A 19,758-nucleotide genomic window follows, 5' to 3' on the forward strand; every position below is an offset into this window, starting at 1 on the left:
TACAGACAAACTCCTGCTGCTGCACTAAGACCTGCTGGAGCTCAGGTGGGGAAAAGACTTCTGCATGAGACCAGGGAGAAGGACAAGTCACAAACAATGACATTCTCTGGGCTGGAAATACCCAGCAGAGTGAAACCTCCCCAGGGCTTTCAGCAAGCGAAACCCAGCCAGTGCTGCCTCTCAGCTTGCTCACCACATCCACTTACTCACCCCAGCCTCCCAGCAGGAACGGTGAGAAGGGCCAGCTTCCCCCTGAGACACACAGGGAACAGAGCCCTACTTTCCCTGGACACTCCCAGCCAGGAGGCATGACAAGGTGAACAGGGCTTCAAGAGATTCAGGCATTTAACACAACTTCTTACAAAAAAAAGTTACAAATCTTTTAATAAACTCCATTATAAGTTACAGTTTCCCAGAGAACAAGCTCCAGTGTATAACAAAATAGGAGACAGGCTGGGAGGAGCAGGGGAAGCACCAACAGGAACCTCTTTCTGCACTGGAAAGAAAGAGGGACAGAAAGGTTCTGACAGACATTTATTCAGGGAAAAATAGCAGTCCAGTGGACATAGAAAGACACATGCTTCTGTTTCTCAGCCCTCCTAAATCCTTATCCCCAAATGTAAAAATAGGAGAAATCCTGTTTTAAGTCACATATTTTAACTCCTCCAGATAGACCTCAGTTACCAGCAGTTCTGATGATATTAAGCTTGTGCAGTCCAGGGTGCCAGCAGGGCTTTCTAAGAAGCCAAGAGGAAGCCCCCTCTCAATGTAAGTCCTTGAAGCTACCCTAGGCATGGAGCCTTGGTGTCCTGGCTCATGTTTGATGAAGGAAGCCCAAACACCCAGTCCCACAGCGCAGGTGAAGTCCTTCTGTAGAGAAAGGACACTCCAACCCCCATCATGCTGTTGTGGGCAGCACAGTGCACAGAGAGAGAGGGGCCAGCCAGCCCCAACCCATAGAACCAGTAAGCCAACAGCACACATGGGTGAAGATGTGACAGTGGGCTTGGATGGCTGTCAGCAAAAGGCCATCACATAGATGGAGGAGCTGACAGCTTGATGCCGAGATGAAAAGATGAAATGAAGCTGTCTCCCTACAGGGCTTTGTGAGGCCCTCCACCAGGCAGGTCCCCTCATGCAGCACAGATGCACTCCACTCAGGTCCTCCATCCAGCCCATAAATGCACCCAGGCTAGGCAGGCAACCAGCCAGTGAGATCCCACTTCCCTACTGCACTGTGAGGGCAAAGATGGACACATGGAGAGAGGTGAAATCCAGCCAGACCAAGGAGAGCTTGGCCACTTTCATTTGCACATGGGAAGGTGGCGGCTGTCACTCCAGGACAGCCATGAGGAGGTGCAGTTCCCGAAAGGTACTACCATGGCGGCCGCTGAGCCCAGACTTGTTCTTGATGATGCTGCTGATGTTTTTCAGCTGCCTGTAGCACAGCTTGCATTTATGGAGCCTGCAAAAGGGAGAAAGCAGACACAGCATGAATCCTCAGCTGCTGAAGAGAAGTGCTTGTTCCTGCAGCACCAAAGATGCAATATAAGCAGGTGAGAAAACACAAGCCCTGCAAATAGCCTGGAAGAGGCTAAAATGTGAGCATGGCTCTGCAGAAACACTATGTATTCAGCCCACATCCTCATGACAACGAAGAATGGCATCCACATAAAGACTCCTTTACTCCTCCTTTCCCCTTTGGCAGTAAAGTCCAGGGAGGAAGGAGGTGTTGTTTTCAGAGGGCAGCTTCTCAGAGCAGAGCTATCCTGTGAGTGAACTAGAAATCCAGCGCCCAGCTGACAACTCATGTGTCTTGTGAGGTAGAGGGTGAAGCCACAAGGTGGTTTTACTCTTGAAATACTCACGCTTTGATCAGGTATGACTCAATACACAGTGACAGACAGAAAAGCAGTCCTTGGTCTTTTCTCATGGCAGGAGTGTTTGGTGTTGACGGACAAAAGGGCAGGCATGCCCAGTCTAGTATCAAAGCCTTGATGACAAGGAGCAAAGCTCACTAAAGAGAAAGGCTGGGGCAAAAAAGGGAGCAAGTGCAGGAGGCAAGTGCCTCACCTTTCCTCCCTGGTGATGTCCACTCCAACAGAAGGTGGTGCAGCGAGGATGTCTGTGATCAGAGGCAGGAATCTCTGGAGAATGAGTTTCAGGGAGGTGCAGCCAGTCTGCACGTAACTAGAAAAATGGAGAATCGGGTCCCACTTGAGTTTCATTCCTGTCCTCCCAGCACACAGCTGTCACTCACATCCAGTCAATGGGGACAATCCACTCAACCAAACCCCCACCCACCACCTGGAACCTGGTAAGGAGAGCACCAGCCAAATACCCATACATTTTGGTTCGAGTCAAGACTGACAAAGTGAGTCCTTTAAAAAGTCCTGGCATATTCTCTGCTACGCAAAACCTTTCTGCTTCAGAGCAGAGGTGTCCTGCTGAGGGGACCTGGAATGGCAGACACTCCATCTTAAGAGAGGCTGCATATTTTTTGCCACCTAACGAAGTTCAAAGCAATCCAAGGGACCCCCATGCAGGATTTCACTCCTCTTGCTCCACATCGACAACCTCATTCCCATCTGTGTGCAGAGCACATTTGTTCTACACGGATGTGACCCCTCCTGGCTGCCAGAGCTGCTTTCAATCCAATACACTTGCTCCAAATCTCAATATCCTGCTCTTCCTGCCCATGCAGACTTTCCATAACTCTTCCCCCACACACTTGGCAACTCCATTGCCCTTTTCCAGTTGTTGTATTGGCATTATACTGTATCTGCTGTGAGTCTTCAGGATGTTATTTCAGCTACAAAACACGCAGAGGAGCAATTCTAGGAGTATCTCCACCTTCTCCTCCAATACACCATGTTTTTGGGGCCTCACCTTTCATATTTACTTTGGAGTAGTTTTTCTACCTGTGGCAGGACTATAGCACACAAATCCAGCTTCCAGAGAGACCTGAAAAGAAAAAAACACAAGCTGAGACAGGATTATGAAGCTTTACAAAACTGAGTTGACACAAATAATGCTTTCTGGCAAAAAAAGCCCAGGCAGCAGCATTCAAGTTTACTGAGCAAGTTCACTGACTCCCCCTTGTGATGGGAAATGGAAGGTTTTGACTTATTTTGATTCAACAGTCACTTCATGAAGCTCTAAGTGAGGCACCATTTGCCCACTGCAAGGGCCCCATGCATCTCCAGCAGTCTCTGGTGCTGCAGACTTGCAGATCTGACTACAAGCACATGCATTTCATACTGTCATTTGTCATTGTCCACTGGATACAAGGCAGGTACAAAGCAGCACTCCTGACACCAAGCCAGGTGCCTCTGGGGTATCCCAGGGGCTGCCCCTACCCAGGACTCACGGTTTTTGGTTGACAATATTCATGAGGTCCACGACAACAGACAGATCGTTGATCGCCACTGCAGAGTCAACAGAGTTCTGGGAGAGAAGGGGAAGAAGTCACCAAGTGCAAAGCTCAAACTGGCTAGGCTAGTGCAATTAGTATCAAGTACAGCTTTTCAAAAACAAGGCAGAGGAAATGTGGAGTTCACTAGGGAAGAGAAGACAACCCTCTTGTGAGAAAGTTTCTTCCATGTTTCTTTGTGGCCATTCAAGTGCAGGTGGGACACAGCAGCACTCTGCCTGGGGACAAAAGCTGCAAGACCCTGCATTTTGTGCAAGAGGCAGAACTGTTTACCTGCAAGCAGGAGAGCTGTTCAGCTGCTCCCATCACAGAGAAACACAGACTAGCTTGGGCTGGAAAAGCCTTTAAAGCTCATCCAGTTCCAACACCTTCAACTGGAAGGGACACCTTCCACTAGAGCAGGTTGTGCCAAGCCCCATCTAATCTGGCCTTGAACACTGCCAAGGATGGGGCAGCCACAGCTTCTCTGGGCACCCTGTGCCAGGGCCTCAGTACCTTCACAGGGAAGAACTTCTTCCCAAGGAGAAATCTTGGGAACTCTGTCAAGTTAAAGCCATTCCCCCTTGTCCTGTCCCTACAGGCCCTTCTCCAAAGCCCCTCTCCTGGTTTCTTGTAGCCCCTTTAGGCACTGGAGCTGCTCTAAGGTCTCCCCAAAAACCTCTTCTCCCGGCTGAACAAGCCTTACAGGCCATAGGTATCTCTACATCCTTGCCTTGATATCACTGGAGCTCCACACAGCCTGCACAGTGTCCAGATTCTTGCGGCGACTGGTGAGCACCACACACATGGTCTCGTGGCCTTTCCTGATCTGGGAAATGGCTTCCTCATCTACAGGCTCCGTCTGGCTTTGGTTTTTCACAGCCTGAAAGTACACACCAATGGAGCAGCAATAATAGAGCAAGGTGGCACAGAAAAGTAGGAGCTTTCCTTGGCGTAGGTGAGAGCTGGTTTTGGTGTAGAGAGTCCCAGCAAATACTGACTTCCTTCAAGATGGTTTTAAAATGCTCAATTTGTTCTGATCTAAGTTACTTCTCTTCTGCCTTTTCTACTACATCAGTCACAAATATGTTTGAAGCTTTGGAGAAACTCTCAAAATTTAAAAAAGTTAATTAAAAGGAGGTTTCCAAAACCAACATATTTTGATGAAGAAATATTTTCACACACGCCCTATTTTTCATGTGAAACATTCAGCTGAATGTTATTACAATTATAAATCTCATACCATTTATTAGCCTCTCAGTTTGATTCCTGCTAAGCCCTGCTGGAACCACCACTTCCTTTGCTCACAATTAGAGTTTGAATTCATAAGGATTCTCCAGTCCTTCTCCATTTCTGGGACAGGAAATATCCTCCCCAGGAGAGGCCAAGGGGCCTCCAAGAGGAAAAAATTGCTATGAAATAATTATGTATGTGTAATGGCAGACACCAATTTTCTAAATGAATCACTGTCTAGCACATGGAATTGTTCAGTGTCCGAGCCCTATCCCTAGTTCTCCGCTTTAATAACGCAATCTTTGAGCGTGGATCAATGCTGCTGTGTTCACATCAGCCTGCTGTCAATCACAATGGGGACTGTGTCCAGCAATCTGGAGTTGCTGATTCCACAGGAACTGCATGTTAGAGGAGCTGTGAGGTGGGAAAGGCACCAAGTGGGCAGCGGATGAACAGGAAGTAACATGGTCTCATTCAGTACTGACGACTGCAGGCTGCAGAAAGCACCCAGTACACTTGCATGTCAGAGAACCCCCTTTCTGATGACACCCAAAACAGACACCAGCCAGAAACTTTTCTTTTGTCCAGAGATACTTACTGGTAGAAAGTCAGAGGCTTTCAGGCCAATGGGCTCATTTCTGGCTGCAGGAATCACCAACGGCTCTGCTCTGGTCAAAGCAGCTGAAGAGGCAATTGGTGCCCTCTGGACTGGCTGCAGAATTAGGATAAAAGCTCCATCAGCAGCATTCTGGCCCTAGCCTGATGTCCTTTTTTTCCTGACCTGTTTTCTTCCCACAGCAGGGTCCTAAGGCAGAAGCAGTCTCCAATTTACTAGCACAGTTTAAAGAGGCAATGAAGTATTTCTCAGGTACCTACTAAGATGTAATTAAGATTTGCAAAGAACAGAGAGATGTCCCAGCAGAACTGCCAAGTTGCCACTGGTATCTAAAATCAGGGTAAGAGGCTGTAGCCAGCCTGAAGGCTGAGAGAGAAGCCAGGATAATATATCCTGCACTCGGTCCTCTTCAGAGTGCCCCACTTTTGAGATACAAGCAGAAACACCACTGCAAGTGCAGGAAGTGAACAGAAGCAATAGAGTCATTGCCTGTTGGAGGCTTGGCCTTTGATTCTACTGATCAGGCAAGACTTAGGGCAGGACAAAGCCTGAAGCTGCACTTTTACTGTTCTTCAGTAGAGGAATCTGCTTCCTTAGAAACTGTAAAGTCTCTAGCACTTGTGTATCTTTTCACAGTGGGGGTATGAACAGCTATTAACAGACCAAACAGTACATACAAGTTCTTGCTTTGGCAACAATGTCTGGACATCCGGAGCTCGGGTGGGCTTCACTGCTTCCTTTGCAGCTATGGGCTCTACCAAGAGGGAAAGAAGTGAGAAAGCAGAAACTGATTGTTCCTTTCAAGAGAAGTTGATAGAAAAGTTTCTGTACAGCTAGATTACGAATAGTCTTTCTGCAGATGTGGAGCTCTCCCACCTTTAAGGGTCATTAACCCCATTCTCCCCAAGGGGTTGTTTTCATACTCACCATCCTCAGGAGGGGCTGGAAAGGGCTCACTGTTCCGAGGAGGAGTTCGACCTACAGAGATGGGGAACAGAATAAACAAACAAAGAAGCATCCAAGGCTACAGATAAGCAATAAGTCAACCTTGGAGCTGAGAGGCCTCCAAAACTCCACACATTTGGGTAATCAGCAATATGACAAGCAGTTATCTCCTTCACACTGTGACACTATTGTTGAGTTTAGCCAAAGGCTTTCAGCCTTCATGGATGGGAGATAAGAAACTAGTTCATCCCTGCTGAAGAGGTGTGAAGCATAAGAAAGGCACTGTCACAACAAATTGCATGAAAAAAAAAACAATACCACTAGCTAAATTGATTTACATAAATAAATTCAAATAATGATTATTAATTCCTTAAAAGGAGTACCTAATTTTTCACATTCACATAAAAATGGCACAGGCCTTGCACTATGCTTCCTAAACAACCACTTCTGCTTTAACAGAACATTTTGTCTTTCCTTCTTTAATGGAGGCTGCTGATTTTATTCATAGCACAATTCTAAGCTAATAAAGATCCTGTAACACAGTAGTCCTCCCTAATCAAAACAAGGCAGCAGCATGCTTTGCTGTTGTGGCTGCCCCATCCCTGGCAGTGTTCAAGGCCAGGCTAGACAGGGCTTGGAGCAACCTGGTCTAGTGGAAGGTGTCCCTGCCTGTGGCAGGGGTTGGAACTGGATGAGCTTTAAGGCCCCTTCCAACCTAAAGCAGGATGTGAATCTATGCTTACAAAGGAGCTCTGGATTCTGAGACAGGCTTTGACCAGACAACACTGTACCCAGTAAAGGTGCCACCTCCTAGCAGTTCGCCGACATCATCTGTGGTTCAGTGTCCAAAAAAGCCATTTCCTAAATTCTCCCAGTCACAGATAAAGCCTCTATAATAGTATCCCAAAGCTCACTTCTACAGAACCAGTTTAGCACCCACAGTGCTAATACAATCGCTATTCAATAGCATAATAAACCTTGGTACTGACATATAGCATTCTTGGGCTGGAAGATCTCATTGTAATCCTCTGGGTTCTGGATCTCAGCTTTTGATTCCTTTTCATCCCGGTCGTCTTCGCTGCTGGGACTGCGCCTCTCACTCTCTGAGTTATGCTTCACTCTACTGTGGAAAAAGAGATGCTGTCAGAGCAAGTCATATGGACTCTGCCAGAGAGAAAGCACCAAGCTTGCAATTTCCTTAAAATCTTGAAATACAACAAGCTAGTAGATTCCCTACCTTTGTGGCTTGCTGCAGCTAGTTGAGGGCCTGTCATAGATGCGGCGAAAGGAGGACCCTGTTGGGGTAGGTGGCACAAGAGGCTCATCATCCTTGATTAGCCCATGAGGAATAGAATCCGACTTTGTGACTCTGCTGAGATCCACAACAAAGGAAGAGACTGTGCTTTGTGCAAAGGAAACACCTATCTGTAGAGACAAAAGACCAAGGTAACTCACAAGGGAACAGGGTGCACACCCTGAGCCTTTTTCAGAGCAGGCATGACGCAGTGACCCTGCACAACTGTTTGAGAATTTCCCAGTTAGCTGCTTTGGCTTTTTCAATTTGAAGCTGCCAGTGTTTTACAAAAGGCTGTAGTAAGACTTTTGACAAGCATAGTTTCTAAATACTGGTCAAACCAAGGCCCAGTTCTTTCCTCCGGAAGCCAAAGAGAGACAAAGTGGAGCACGACGTTGCTCAAAGCAAAAGCACACAATCTTTGTCTAAGTGCTAGGCACGTGGCAAGCCCTGGCTGCTTACAGTCTGATAGAACCTTTAAGGCCTGAAAGGAGGCAGGAGGATTTTGTCTTTTGCAGCTGCCTGCCCCCTCTTCAGGAGCAGTGGCTTACCAGCTGGTTGTTGCGAACAGATAAATCAGCTACTTTTCCCCAGTTCACCAAGACCACATCAAAACAGCGCTCTGGTTCCCAGCCGTACACACGCAGGGAATCCTGGAAGCCACTATACAAGCAGCAGCCATCTGGGTTGAAAAGAACACACCTGGGAGGAAGGCAGGTGGAAAATTAGGCATATACAATCTTCCAGCGTTTTCACAGTGACCCTAGGGCTGTATCCCTGTCTCCATTGAACACCTCCAGCTATGTGTCTAACAATAAGCTTATCAATCTGGTATTCAGATGTGCAATCTGGCGGGCCTGGGCAACATCTCTAGCTGCCCAAACTTCTCCCCAGTAAAGTCTTTTTCAGGAAATCCTCCGTTTACCCATACTTCAGTCTCTGCCTTGGACACTGCAGTAGGAATTTAATATACCTGACAGGAGTAGCCTCCTCTTCAATACAGCTCACCACTTGAAACTTCTCTAAGTCCCAGAACCGAACAGTCCTGTACACAGAACAGAATAAAAATCATCACTCATCCATCTAGAGATCTGCAGTAGGATCTGGAATTGCACAAACTGCTAGAATGGCTTTTGCTGTCATGCACGTATAATGACCCTGCCCAGAAGGCCAGTCGAGCTAAGATCCATAATACAGCCACAGATGCTTAGAGGCTCTAGACATGAATAGGTATTTACTGCTCATCCAGATCTAAGAGGACAGCCTGCTAACTGAGCAGGACTGCTGGCTGTTCAGTATGTCAGCTGGACTAGTGAGAGGCTTGAGGCTACAGCACTGTTTTCTGGTGTGGTAGAGAGGGCCACCAATTTTGCACGAGAAGACCAGACCTCCACGTGTTTCACATCACAGATGTAATGTGCTGCTGGCTAGATGTCAGGCTCTTGCAATGGCACGTTTAAGTTGTGTGAGATTCCTATTTTCCACATTGCTAAAAGGAAGGGCAGCAGGAAAGGGAATAGACATACACTATTCCCTTCCTTCTCCCTCCCCTTACATACCTGTCAGAGCTACGAGATGCCAAAAGGTATTCATTGGGATGGAATTCAACAACGTTTACTGGGCCAGTATGTTCTGTAAATTCAAACACTAGCTTCCCAGCCACCAGATCCCAAAGCTGGAAGAAAGAAAGAAAAGAGACTCTTGAAAGGACTTCATGTTAGAGAATTCCAATACACTTCAGGTTTCCTTGTACTGGTAACCTTCTAATGCTTCTTCCCCTCCAGGAACAGACTCAATGCTCAGGGAAGGAGTACAGTCCCAGTCATTTGAATCTGCTTTTTGTCTGGTTTGTTTTGTTTGTTTGTCTGTTTTTTTGTTTGGTTGGGTTTTTTTTTTTCTTTTTTTCCTGGCATTTTCTTCTAAATTTTTCATTTGTCCCCTAGAAGTTTCTGATTTATATTTAGAGACTGGCATAAAATACAGCAGGTTCTCCTGTCCCCACAGATTATATCTCAAAAGCAGACAGAAAGCCCAAAGCTCTGAATCCCTTAGCATTAGCCACCACTGAAAAAATCCAGAGTGAAACGACTGATCAGGTTATTTCATGTGAAGCTGAAAACAAAAACCAGTCCTTTGCCCACAGTCCTCCATACTACAACTGAAACAACTGAAGTCACTGTTTCACTTGATACTTTTCTGAATTCCTTTTCTGCTCAGTCCCAACAGCAACTTTCAGGCAGATAATCATGTGCAATGTATGTGACATGAAGACAAGCTGAGAAAATTCGGCCTGTTCAGTCGAGCGAGGCTGCAGGGAGACCTCAGAGCAGCCTTCCAGTACCTGAAGGGGGGCTACACAAAGATGAAGGAGAAGGGACTCTTCATCAGGGACTGTAGTGATAGGACAAGGGGTGATTGGTTTAAACTGAAAAAGGGTGAGATTTAAGTTGGATATTCGGAAGAAGTTCTTTCCTGTGAGGGTACTGAGGCGCTGGCACAGGCTGCCCAGAGAAGCTGTGGCTGCCCCATCCCTGGCAGTGTTCAAGGCCAGGTTGGACAGGGCTTGGAGCAACCTGGTCTAGTGGAAGGTGTCCCTGCCCATGGCAGGGGGTTGGAACTGGATGAACTTCAAGGTCTCTTCCAACCCAAATCTATGTATGGTAACACACTCCTAGTGAATTCATTGAGCAGAGCAGAAACTGGTATGGTGAAGTAATGTGCTGTGGGCAACTCATTCTGTAACAACTATTGACACAACTGAGGCCAATGTTCATGTCTCACAACTTGCACCACCACCAAAACTTGAATTTTCATGTGCATAGTGCCAAGATGTCTGTTGGATAAGTGCACTGCAACACACACGGCTCTCTTGTGGATGTTGTGGGCCACTGGACATGATCCTCATAAACAGACTGGTTCTTGCAAAGCCACAGGGCTCAGTCAGCTGCTTAATTAACTAAAAGTGTTTATGAGTGAGTGCTGGTAATGCCTGGTAAAAGATGATCCCAGCATTCCTATGCACCACAAGCACATAAGCAGGTGTCACAATAAATTACCTTCACAGTGTGATCATCAGCAGCAGAGGCTAACCACTTCCCATCAGGACTAAACCGGAGACATCGAACTGCTTCTGTGTGACCCTAAAATGAGAACAACAAATAGTATTTTAATCTTTCCCCCCCCCACTTCCTTTTGAAGGAATTCTGGCTTTCGGCTTTTAATTCTATACTATACAATAAAATCAACTGACTGTTTCAGAGAGTCCACAGCTCACACACCACTGAACACTCACCCACACTAAATGAGGGTGGACATTTCTGGCAACACTTTAAGTATGGTAAATACAGATCTGACTTATTCAGAAACAATTTAAAATTACACAGATTTATGGGTGATCACATAGAAATGTTGTTCCACTAAATTGTTTTCTAAATTAAAAAATATACAGCAAGTCCTTTGGGTTGAAAAAAGCCCCAAGAATAGAACCATCCTGGTGCAGGGTGGACTTGCATGGTAATACCAGTCACAGCATAAATAACACTCATGGATGCTCTCCATCCTGCACTAAAGCAAACAAGACTAGAGTACTTCAACTCCTATGATGTCCATTTCACGCTCCCATGCAGCTCACAATGGCCTGCAGAGGTTTGCCAGGCCACTTCACAAATTGTGCAGATCTCATTTTCATACTCGAAAACTAGAGAATTAACTGCACATAATCACTTTAAAGTTTGTTCACAAGTTCTCAGTATAAATCTTTCCCCACTCTTTGCCTGAAAACTAATGAAGCATTTTACCTTGTACCTGAAGACACAGTTTTTTTTCCTCATATCCCAGAGCTACAGGGAAGAAAAGCAAACAAAAGATATATTTAGACCAGTACGCAGGCAGCCCAAGAGTCTGGTAACAAGCTCTCCCTGTAACCAAGCTGATATGATACTACAGAATGAAAACACTAAAGGGGCTGTTGAACCCCTGTTTGCTTTAGGGGTATTTCCTAACCCAATTCCCCAAGTGAGAATCACTTCTATAAGGTATTTCTTACTACAGAAGCTTGATTCCTACAGTCTAGGATGAGCATGATGAAGCAGATGCAATCCACAGCAATCAAGACATCTGTGCTTGGTGACACCCAGCACTTGGCTGGCACCATGAGCCACATTTGACAGCACAGGAGTCACACTGCCTTTGCAAACACACACGTATAGATTTCACAAGCACTCACAAATTCGCCTGCCCACAGACATGGAAATGATGATGTACAGCACCTACCAACAGCTTGGCCCAAAGCACATTCTGGCACTTTTCAAAACAGACATACTGCAAGGAAAGAGGGCAACCTCTAGGAGAGTATGGGTTTTACCTTAATGTTTGTGTCCAAAGAGCCAGATGCCACAATGCCTCCATAAGGATGGAAATCAAGGCTGCAGATATTTGCTTTGTGACCAAGTAAGGATCGAAGAACTGGGAAAAGAAGCAGCAGAGCAAGAAGGAATAGGGAGCAAATATTTAGTAGATCATTTCCCCCAGACACCATGCAGAAGTTTAGCCATATATTAGACATGTTACATATGGTATACACTATTTTATGGAAACATTTCCAACCTTGCACTTGCAATGCAAAGAAACAGCAATAGAGGGCTGATGTTCAATAACCCTAATGAAAGTCCTGTCCTTAGGTGTAGAAATTATGAATAAAACTCCAGAGGCCTCCACGCTGAAAATAAAACTGAAAAGCCACGCTCTGAGGCAGCTTCTAGGCAGCTTATCTTTCCTCCTGTTACACTGAGAGCAAAACAGGGTAAGGGAGGGGGCAACAGTTTTAGTCAGGAAGTGAAAGGGACATTTTGTTATCTGCATTGTTCTGAAAGACCCTTTCCAGGACTCTGCACTCCCATCCAGGCACAAGCCTGACTTCCGTCTCTCAGGTTCCAATACTCTCCTTGGACTTCTTCAATTGCTCCTTGCAAAAAGCATTCCAAAGACTGGGAAAGAACAGTTGAGAAGCAAGAGAGGAATGATCACAGGGTTTCAGCAAGTTATCAACCAAGTAACACCCCTTCTAATTCTGGCAGCCAGAAAGGACCAGTAGAACTGGAATACCATATCTCTGAAAGCAGAGACTCGAGGAAGAAAAATTGCACAGATAATAACAAGGACAACCTCTCTCCACCATCTGGCATCTGGAACAGTTTGATGACTCCCCTAGCAGAAATGAACTGAACCAGAGTGGTCATTTGCACAGACACTGGCTCATAGGTGTCCTAATAAATTCAGCCACCTCAGCTACTCTGCACTTGTAGAGCCAAACTAGTTTATTACTGAACTGACTTTATCTGTCTGAATTGCAAAAGCAGTTTATTATTTATGCCACCTGCTGTCTGCCTTCTTAGCACAGCCAGTGAAAGTCTATCTTCATTACATACTCTTTCTATGAACAAATACCAACCTATATGAAATAGTGAGTGATTTTACGGATTCCTGCTAGAATGCATTCAAGAGATGCATGATTCCTTTGCAAACTTGTTCTAGGATTTGAGAAAAATGCAACAAATAAAGCATGACTCAATAGTTGGCCTTTAAAGGATCAGAGCTCGATGAGCTCATGGCTTTTATGATTTATTAAAAATTACATCTTTCATGCAAGAATTGAAGAGGAGAAGAATCAGCTGAGGAAAAAAAAAAAGAAAAGTTAGAACCTAAGAATGAGAACAAGGGGTCAGTAGGTGAGGGATTCCTGTACTTGTCAGAACTTAATATACCTAAAACTTCCAATCTGTCAACCTTAAAAGGATCCAAAATACAAATTCTATATGCTAGTTACTCTATACATGCATGGAAACTCATCTGGGATATAAATCTCAACACACTTGAGTCAGTGCTAGAAACTAGCTCCTTGGATCAGTCTCCACAACACATGTACAAATTTCTGCTTGAGTGTGCATACACAGCTCCACAGCCTCAGTAGGAAGTGCATAAAAGCTCTCTAAGAAGGATGGAAATTAAGATGAAAGCAATGCCAGGCTCCTGCTCCTTCATAAGTTAGGAACCTTTTGGGTTACCATATGTATTAAGCATAAGGATGTTAAAAAAGCATGCATTAACAGAACTCATGGAAACATACTTTTGGCAGCTTCCAGGTCCCAAACTCGAATGGACCCTGACTGGGACCCTGCAACAATGAGATTCTCACTCGTATTGACCTGTAGGCTCTCAATGGGCGATGTATGGCCTGTCAAGCTCTGCAAAGAAAACCACAAGTCACCATCAACAGCTACTGACACAGCCCTGTCCATAATGGTATTGTTCATGTCTTCATCCATGAGTTAGAACCACCTGGCTGCACCTACTCCTTTTTTTCACATCAGCTACCACTATGACAGAACACCCTAAAGACCAACTTTAAACTGACAGAGGACAGATTCAGATGACACCTTAGGAAGAAGACCCTGTCACAGGTTGCCCAGAGAAGCTGTGGCTGCCCCATCCCTGGCAGTGTTCAAGGCCAGGTTGGACGGGGCTTGGAGCTACCTGGTCTAGTGGAAGGTGTTCTCTGCCCATGGCACGGGGTTGGAACTTCATGAGCTTTAAGGTCCCTTCCAACACAAATCAGTCTGTGATTCTGTAATTCTCTATGACCATCACTGCATATAGAACCATGCATGTATCTTCCACATCATCTCCCTTTCTGGTGTACACTGACTAATTTTGAAAGGATGCATCAACAGAGATAAGGGTATTTAAACATCAAGTGTGCATGCCCACACAACGTTGACACACACATTATAACAATTATGCTGGGCAAAAACAACAGCAAGGTGTTCGTTCTAACTGGGTCACAAAGTGTCATGAGCCAGTTACAAAATTAAAGCAAGAGCACAAGCAGGGTTGCTTCAAAACCTTCCCATAAACAAGGAGCTCCAGTATTGCTGCCAGAAGGGGTGTCACATTGATAACGTGGTGCTGCGACTGAAGTATAACTTGACATCTAAAAAGCTTCCAAATTAGGTATTTTGAAAAGGCCAGTATTTAATTAGAACACAAGAATATTTAAAATGAGCTTTAGAAAACCAATACAACTACTCTTTTTACTTGTCAATTAAGCAATATTTTATGCTTTATTCCATCCTCAAACAGATCTTTTTAAATAGCTAAGCTAGCCAGCTCTCACACATATACAGAGGGAACATACTGGGAACACCAGCTGGAAGCTTCCTGCTCTGATGGGGCTTTTTTAGGATTTCATATGCAATCCTCTACGTACTCTACTGCTGCAAATGTCACTGCTTAGTAAGACAGCTCAAACTGGAATCAAATTGCAGTGCTACTTGAAAAGTTCCTCTTCATCCTCTTTCCCAATATGTAAACATATGGAATCCTAATATAAAGACTAAAAATAAAATTCAGAGGACAAACTATAAAGCACAACCCCCAAAAATCAAGATTCTTTTGATATACAAGAATGGCACAAACGCTCAGCAGCTCCAGCCAGCCCCTGCTCTCAGAAACACCAGCTTCCAACATCTGTGGCTCCCAAGAAGTGCAGGAGAGGTACAGCTCTCTGCTCCCACAGAATGGGTACAGACACTCAAGTCCTTCAACCTTCTCAGGGAAGGCAATACTCTAGTTTCAAACTACTGCCATGCCACCACCGAGGGCTGGGAAGACACAGCTTTACTACAGCTTTACTACAGCTTTGCAAGCAGCACAGCACTGCCAAAGGCGAGCAAATCCTTTTGCACCCATTTCAATCCCTTTACATAGTAAATGAATGGGAAAATAAAGTAGACACATTCACCTTTTAGCCTCTTTGATCCTACTTCCCCAGTTGCTTCATAACGAAGTTTACGCTGGCTAAAGAAATAAAATCCATAATGCAACACCATTGTGGTGTTAATTAAATAAGTGATAAGGGACACTGGCTAAAGACAACACCCACTCAAAGCAAATGCCATGCAGGATAGACACCTGTTAAACTGATTTCTGGTTGCTTTAGTGATCACTACCGGGGTAATCCTGCTCTTTCTAACATGCTGTGCCCAGCACTATTCCCCAGCCTACAGACAATTCTGTGCTGACAATTAGTGACTGCAGACAGGTGGGAACACATCCTGCTGGGGATGTTTCCTGCTGTGAGGGCAAATTCCAGGGTATAAAACTGGGCCCTGCAGCTGGCACTTTCAAACTAGCTGATCTCATATAAAACTCTGCATTTAATTACCTGTAGCCTGTAACAAAAGGCACAGTATTCATTATCTGGGCAAGCACTGGCCCAGCTGAAGAAGCCAGGCATCCCAGCCCTCTCTGGAGCACTGGTCTCATCAGTTACTGAATTCTGTCCCTATCTTTAGCTAGAATCCAGTCTTTGCATGGTAAACTTTATTCACAAGTCCCAGAAGCCACAATCCAACAATCTTCCCCCTCATTCCCCACCCTCTGTACCTCAGAATTAATATTCCCATCCCCCACAAGCTGAAGACAGGCCTGTTCTTACCATGATGCAATTGGGCTTGTTAACTGACCATATGTTGACCCGACAGTCATCTCCTCCAGTTGCCAGCAGCCGGCCTGAGGTTTTGCCCAGGACTAGTGAGGATACATTGCTGCTGTGAGCTGTGATCTCATCTGGACAAAAAGCAAACAGTTATTACAATTTTCATCCCATCCCTCCAAAAAAAAATACTCTTCTTTCAGGAAAATTTTCCAGTTTCCACTGGACAAGCTGCAGCAGCTCACTGTTCAGATAAGAAGTCACACTATTATCTTGCTTGAAACAGCCCTCCCTGGTTCTGCCTGTTGTGGGCAAGTCATCGGCTGACCAAGCTTCACAACTCCAGTGCTCACTTGGCTTACAAAAAGCATCTTCTCTCACTAGCAGCAGCTTGGTAGCCTTGAAGCTCAACTGTGGCAAGCTGCTCACAGAAGCTGCTTTACCTTCAGTATCCCAAGTGGGTCTAGGTAAGCAGAGGTGTCTGAGAAGCTGCAAGAATATGCAGCAGCCAGAGTCATCTTGAGAACAGCCTTCTAATCCTGTTCTAGAAAGCAGCAGCACTGTCCAACCTGAGAGGAACTGGCAGATTAGCAGCAGTGTAGTTTGTTACCTTACACAAAAAAAAGCCAGACTCAGCAGCAGGGGTAGGTGGAGCTCCCTTTTCCCAGCTTTGGCGGAGGCTTTGCTACTGTCCCACTGCGTATCACAGGTGAAACTTAGCAATGCAGCATGTGAAACTGTGACAAAGGAAGGATGAATACATATCCCAAGGGGCACGAAAGAACAAATGGGACTGATACTAAAAGGCGGTTCAAAAACTGGAGGCTGAGGGGAAGTTTTGGCACTGAGAGGGCTTCACAATGACACAGCACTAAGGAGGCCTCATTCCAAACAAGTTAGGAGCAAAGGAGAAGACAAACTAGCATTTTTGCTTAGACATCTGATTTTCACAGTGGTTTTCTAAACTCACTCAAATTTCTGGAAGAGCTTTTGGCAGATGTCTTTACCAATTTCTGCCTCTTACAGTTCTCTGAAAGTTCACAGGATTTGCATGCCTAATAGTCACAAAACTTGTTTGTGAAAAGACAATCAATTCAGCTTTTGTTTGGACTGTTTTTGCTGGGAGGAGCAATTTGATTATTCTACATGCAACACTAATCCAAAAGAATATTAGATGGCTGCAATAATAATTACAGGTACTTTGATCTCAAGCTCTCAGAGTGCTTTTTTGAAAGCAAAACCGCACAATTGTCACTTTAGCTGGAGAAACACCTTTCAAATGACAAAGGCAACTGGATCATAAATTACATGAGAAGGACAAAATATGCTTGTATTGTGTTGAAAGACCTATCTTCCATATGACAGTGCTAAAGTATGGATGTATACAAAGACCTGAAGGAACAAACAGTACAATTAGTATTAATAGGGCAACCCATTAGTTAAAATTGAAAGGACAGATGCTCGGTGTTGCTGCTGAGAGCACTGGGTCAGCACCTCTGCTGCTTCCCTCCTCTTGATCTCATTTTTAATAATATATTTTACATGTAAGAGTCATTGTTGAAGCATTCAACCCTCTGTTCTTAAAAGCCATGTTACAGCCTGATGATGCCAGCTGTGACCAGACAGCTTCATCCACTCCCAGCAAAATGCCTGTTTCCTCAAACCCACAGAGGTTTTTGTTAATGAAGTATTCATCACCAGATACCACCCACCAGCTCAGTCATACAAAGTTCCTAATTAGCATCACCAAAACATTCCTAACGTTCAGAATGCTTCTTGCTCTAAAGAGGATGCTAAAATGGGGCAGAGCCTAGCAAAAAATGAAGATCAAGAACTTCAGCCCACTTAAGGAGAACGGAGGTCGATCAGCTTTCTGCTTTTTCGGTAACTGCAGGAGTTTCAGGGCTGGAAAGATAACATGGCAAATTGGCTTTCTGCTCTAAAAAGTAGGAAATTGAAGAAGTCAATTACCTCAGCTCCCTTAATGTATTACCAGCCAAGGATACTGTATTTCTGCTAGGCAACTTCAAGACTCAAAGTCACTTATTTAAAGCACACACTTTTGAACTCTTCCCATTGCAACAGCCCCTATGGAATAACCCATCAGTGACTAGCGAAGCAGCTAGAAATGCATAGCCAGCAACCATTTACTGCTCCTTCTGAGGAAAATAAGAGATATAAACCAGCGGACTATTACGGCCTCTTACAAAATACATGCAAGAGATGAGACATACTGGCCCTGCAGAGCTCACCTCACCCCTCCCGCAGCAAAGAGCTCAGTCACCTGCTGTGCTGTCACAAGTGAGCAGCAGTGAAGGACAGCCCCAACCAGGCCAACGAGCCACCGAGGCAACTCCCCGCTGTGACTTGGGCTCTGAGGTGGACTCCACGCCTCCCTTAGTTGTTCTTGTACTGTGCTACTCATGTGGGGCTACCTAGAACAGCACCTCATCAGGAAAACACAGGCTGTCAGCCTTTGCAAACAGACATGACGAGGTCCTACGCTGTTCCACTCTGCGGCTGTGCTTTCAAAAGGGATTTCTGGAAGTTAAAAGGTTCCAGTCAGCGCGCTGGGAAGAGGCCGGGGCACCCACACCCGAGGCAGGGATTAGCCGGTTCCTATCACAAGCCGCTTCCTCCACCCCCCTTCCAGCTGGGGCTTCCTCCATCCCCCTTCCAGCTGGGGCAGCCTCCCCGCCCTCCCTCGGGCGGGCACCCGGGCACACTCACGCAGCTTCCACGCCGTCTTAGTGGCGACGGCCTCGGCCATGGCTCTGCTCGGCGAGGCCGGTCCGATGGGCCCTCCTCCGACCGGCGAGGGTCCCCCGCCCACCCGGGTCGCCTCTCTGCCGCCGCGTCCTACCGCGGCCGGGCCATGCGCCCGTGCTGCCCCGGCCGTCTGGAGGCCAAACAAAGGCACCGGCAGGGGTTGGGGAGGCCCCAGCGCGCTGGACCCAGCGGCGGGAAGGCCGCGCCGCGGCGGCAGAGAGGGCAGGGGCGGGGCGCGAGCCAAGGCCTCGCCGCGCCGTTGCCAAGTTTCCACACGCAGCTGTGGAAACCAATAGGAGCTGAGGAAAGGGTGATTGCTATAGCGACAGCAAAGCGGATGACCAATCGCAGCACAGTTTCTTGGCGGAGCCTTTTAAGCGCTGCCAATGAGGCAGGGCGGTGCACTGGTTCTGTAGGGCCGCCATTTTGAGGTTCCCCTAAGGGGAGCTGGGTGAGTGCTGCCGCGCCTCGGCCGTCAGGGGAGTTGCAGCGGTCCGTTAGCCCGGGGCTTCGGAAGGGGCTCCCCAGAGATCCTTCCCAGGCCCTCTACCTCAGGGGTCGCCGGTGGTTGTGCCTTATGGCTGTGGCCAGTGTGTCCCTAGGAGGCGGTTCCCCTCGCCGGATGTCACAGGCAGGGCCCTGGCGGGAGCTGAGCTCCCGAGTCTCTTTTCTCTGGGGTTGTTTGCCGGGTAATGTTGGCACCAGCTCCTCTGACTCTTGCTGCACGTCGAGTCAGGCCCACCGGAGCCTCGGGTGGGTTTTCCCCCTGAGGCAGTCGTGCTGGGTGCTTTCAGCCTGGCAGGGGTGCAGTCTTGCCACTTCCATGCTTCCCTTGTCTCCCAAGCCAGTTACTAAATAAAATTATTTTGATGTGAGTCCTTGATAGTATGCATTAACATTTTTGGCAGCAGCTATGTCTCTGGCGGCTGTAGAAGGATTCTAAATGAATTTATTCTGGTGTTAAGCTAACACTGATGAGTTCATAACCACAGGCTTGC

General features: G+C 46.4%; 1 protein-coding gene across 2 annotated transcripts; it reads right to left on the reverse strand.

Annotated features, from left to right (window-relative positions):
- Window positions 1-362: 362 nt before the first annotated feature.
- KATNB1 (katanin regulatory subunit B1) lies at window positions 363-19,037 on the reverse strand. Of its 2 annotated transcripts, XM_062621213.1 has the most exons (19): window positions 18,722-19,037; window positions 15,995-16,125; window positions 13,625-13,742; window positions 11,864-11,964; window positions 11,298-11,339; window positions 10,557-10,640; window positions 9,060-9,175; window positions 8,474-8,545; window positions 8,052-8,202; window positions 7,444-7,631; window positions 7,196-7,326; window positions 6,189-6,239; window positions 5,930-6,015; window positions 5,244-5,357; window positions 4,146-4,295; window positions 3,371-3,447; window positions 2,890-2,964; window positions 2,074-2,190; window positions 363-1,465 (listed from the first exon to the last, which is right to left on the reverse strand). In XM_062621213.1, the coding sequence occupies exons 1-19, from the start codon at window positions 18,759-18,761 to the stop codon at window positions 1,333-1,335; spliced, it is 1,977 nt and encodes a 658-aa protein (XP_062477197.1). In that variant the 5' UTR covers window positions 18,762-19,037; the 3' UTR covers window positions 363-1,332. The 2 variants fall into 2 exon arrangements, 1 of the variants encoding a protein (XP_062477197.1); XR_009965320.1 differs by lacking the exons at window positions 363-1,465; window positions 2,074-2,190 and having other exon boundaries at window positions 3,371-4,295; window positions 7,196-7,329; window positions 18,722-19,034.
- Between the last annotated feature and the right edge of the window lie 721 nt (window positions 19,038-19,758).

Source organism: Pezoporus occidentalis, unplaced genomic scaffold (genome assembly GCF_034315485.1).
Source record: "Pezoporus occidentalis ecotype Australia unplaced genomic scaffold, CSIRO_AGI_Poc_V1 ctg229, whole genome shotgun sequence".
Lineage (NCBI taxonomy): Eukaryota > Metazoa > Chordata > Aves > Psittaciformes > Psittacidae > Pezoporus > Pezoporus occidentalis.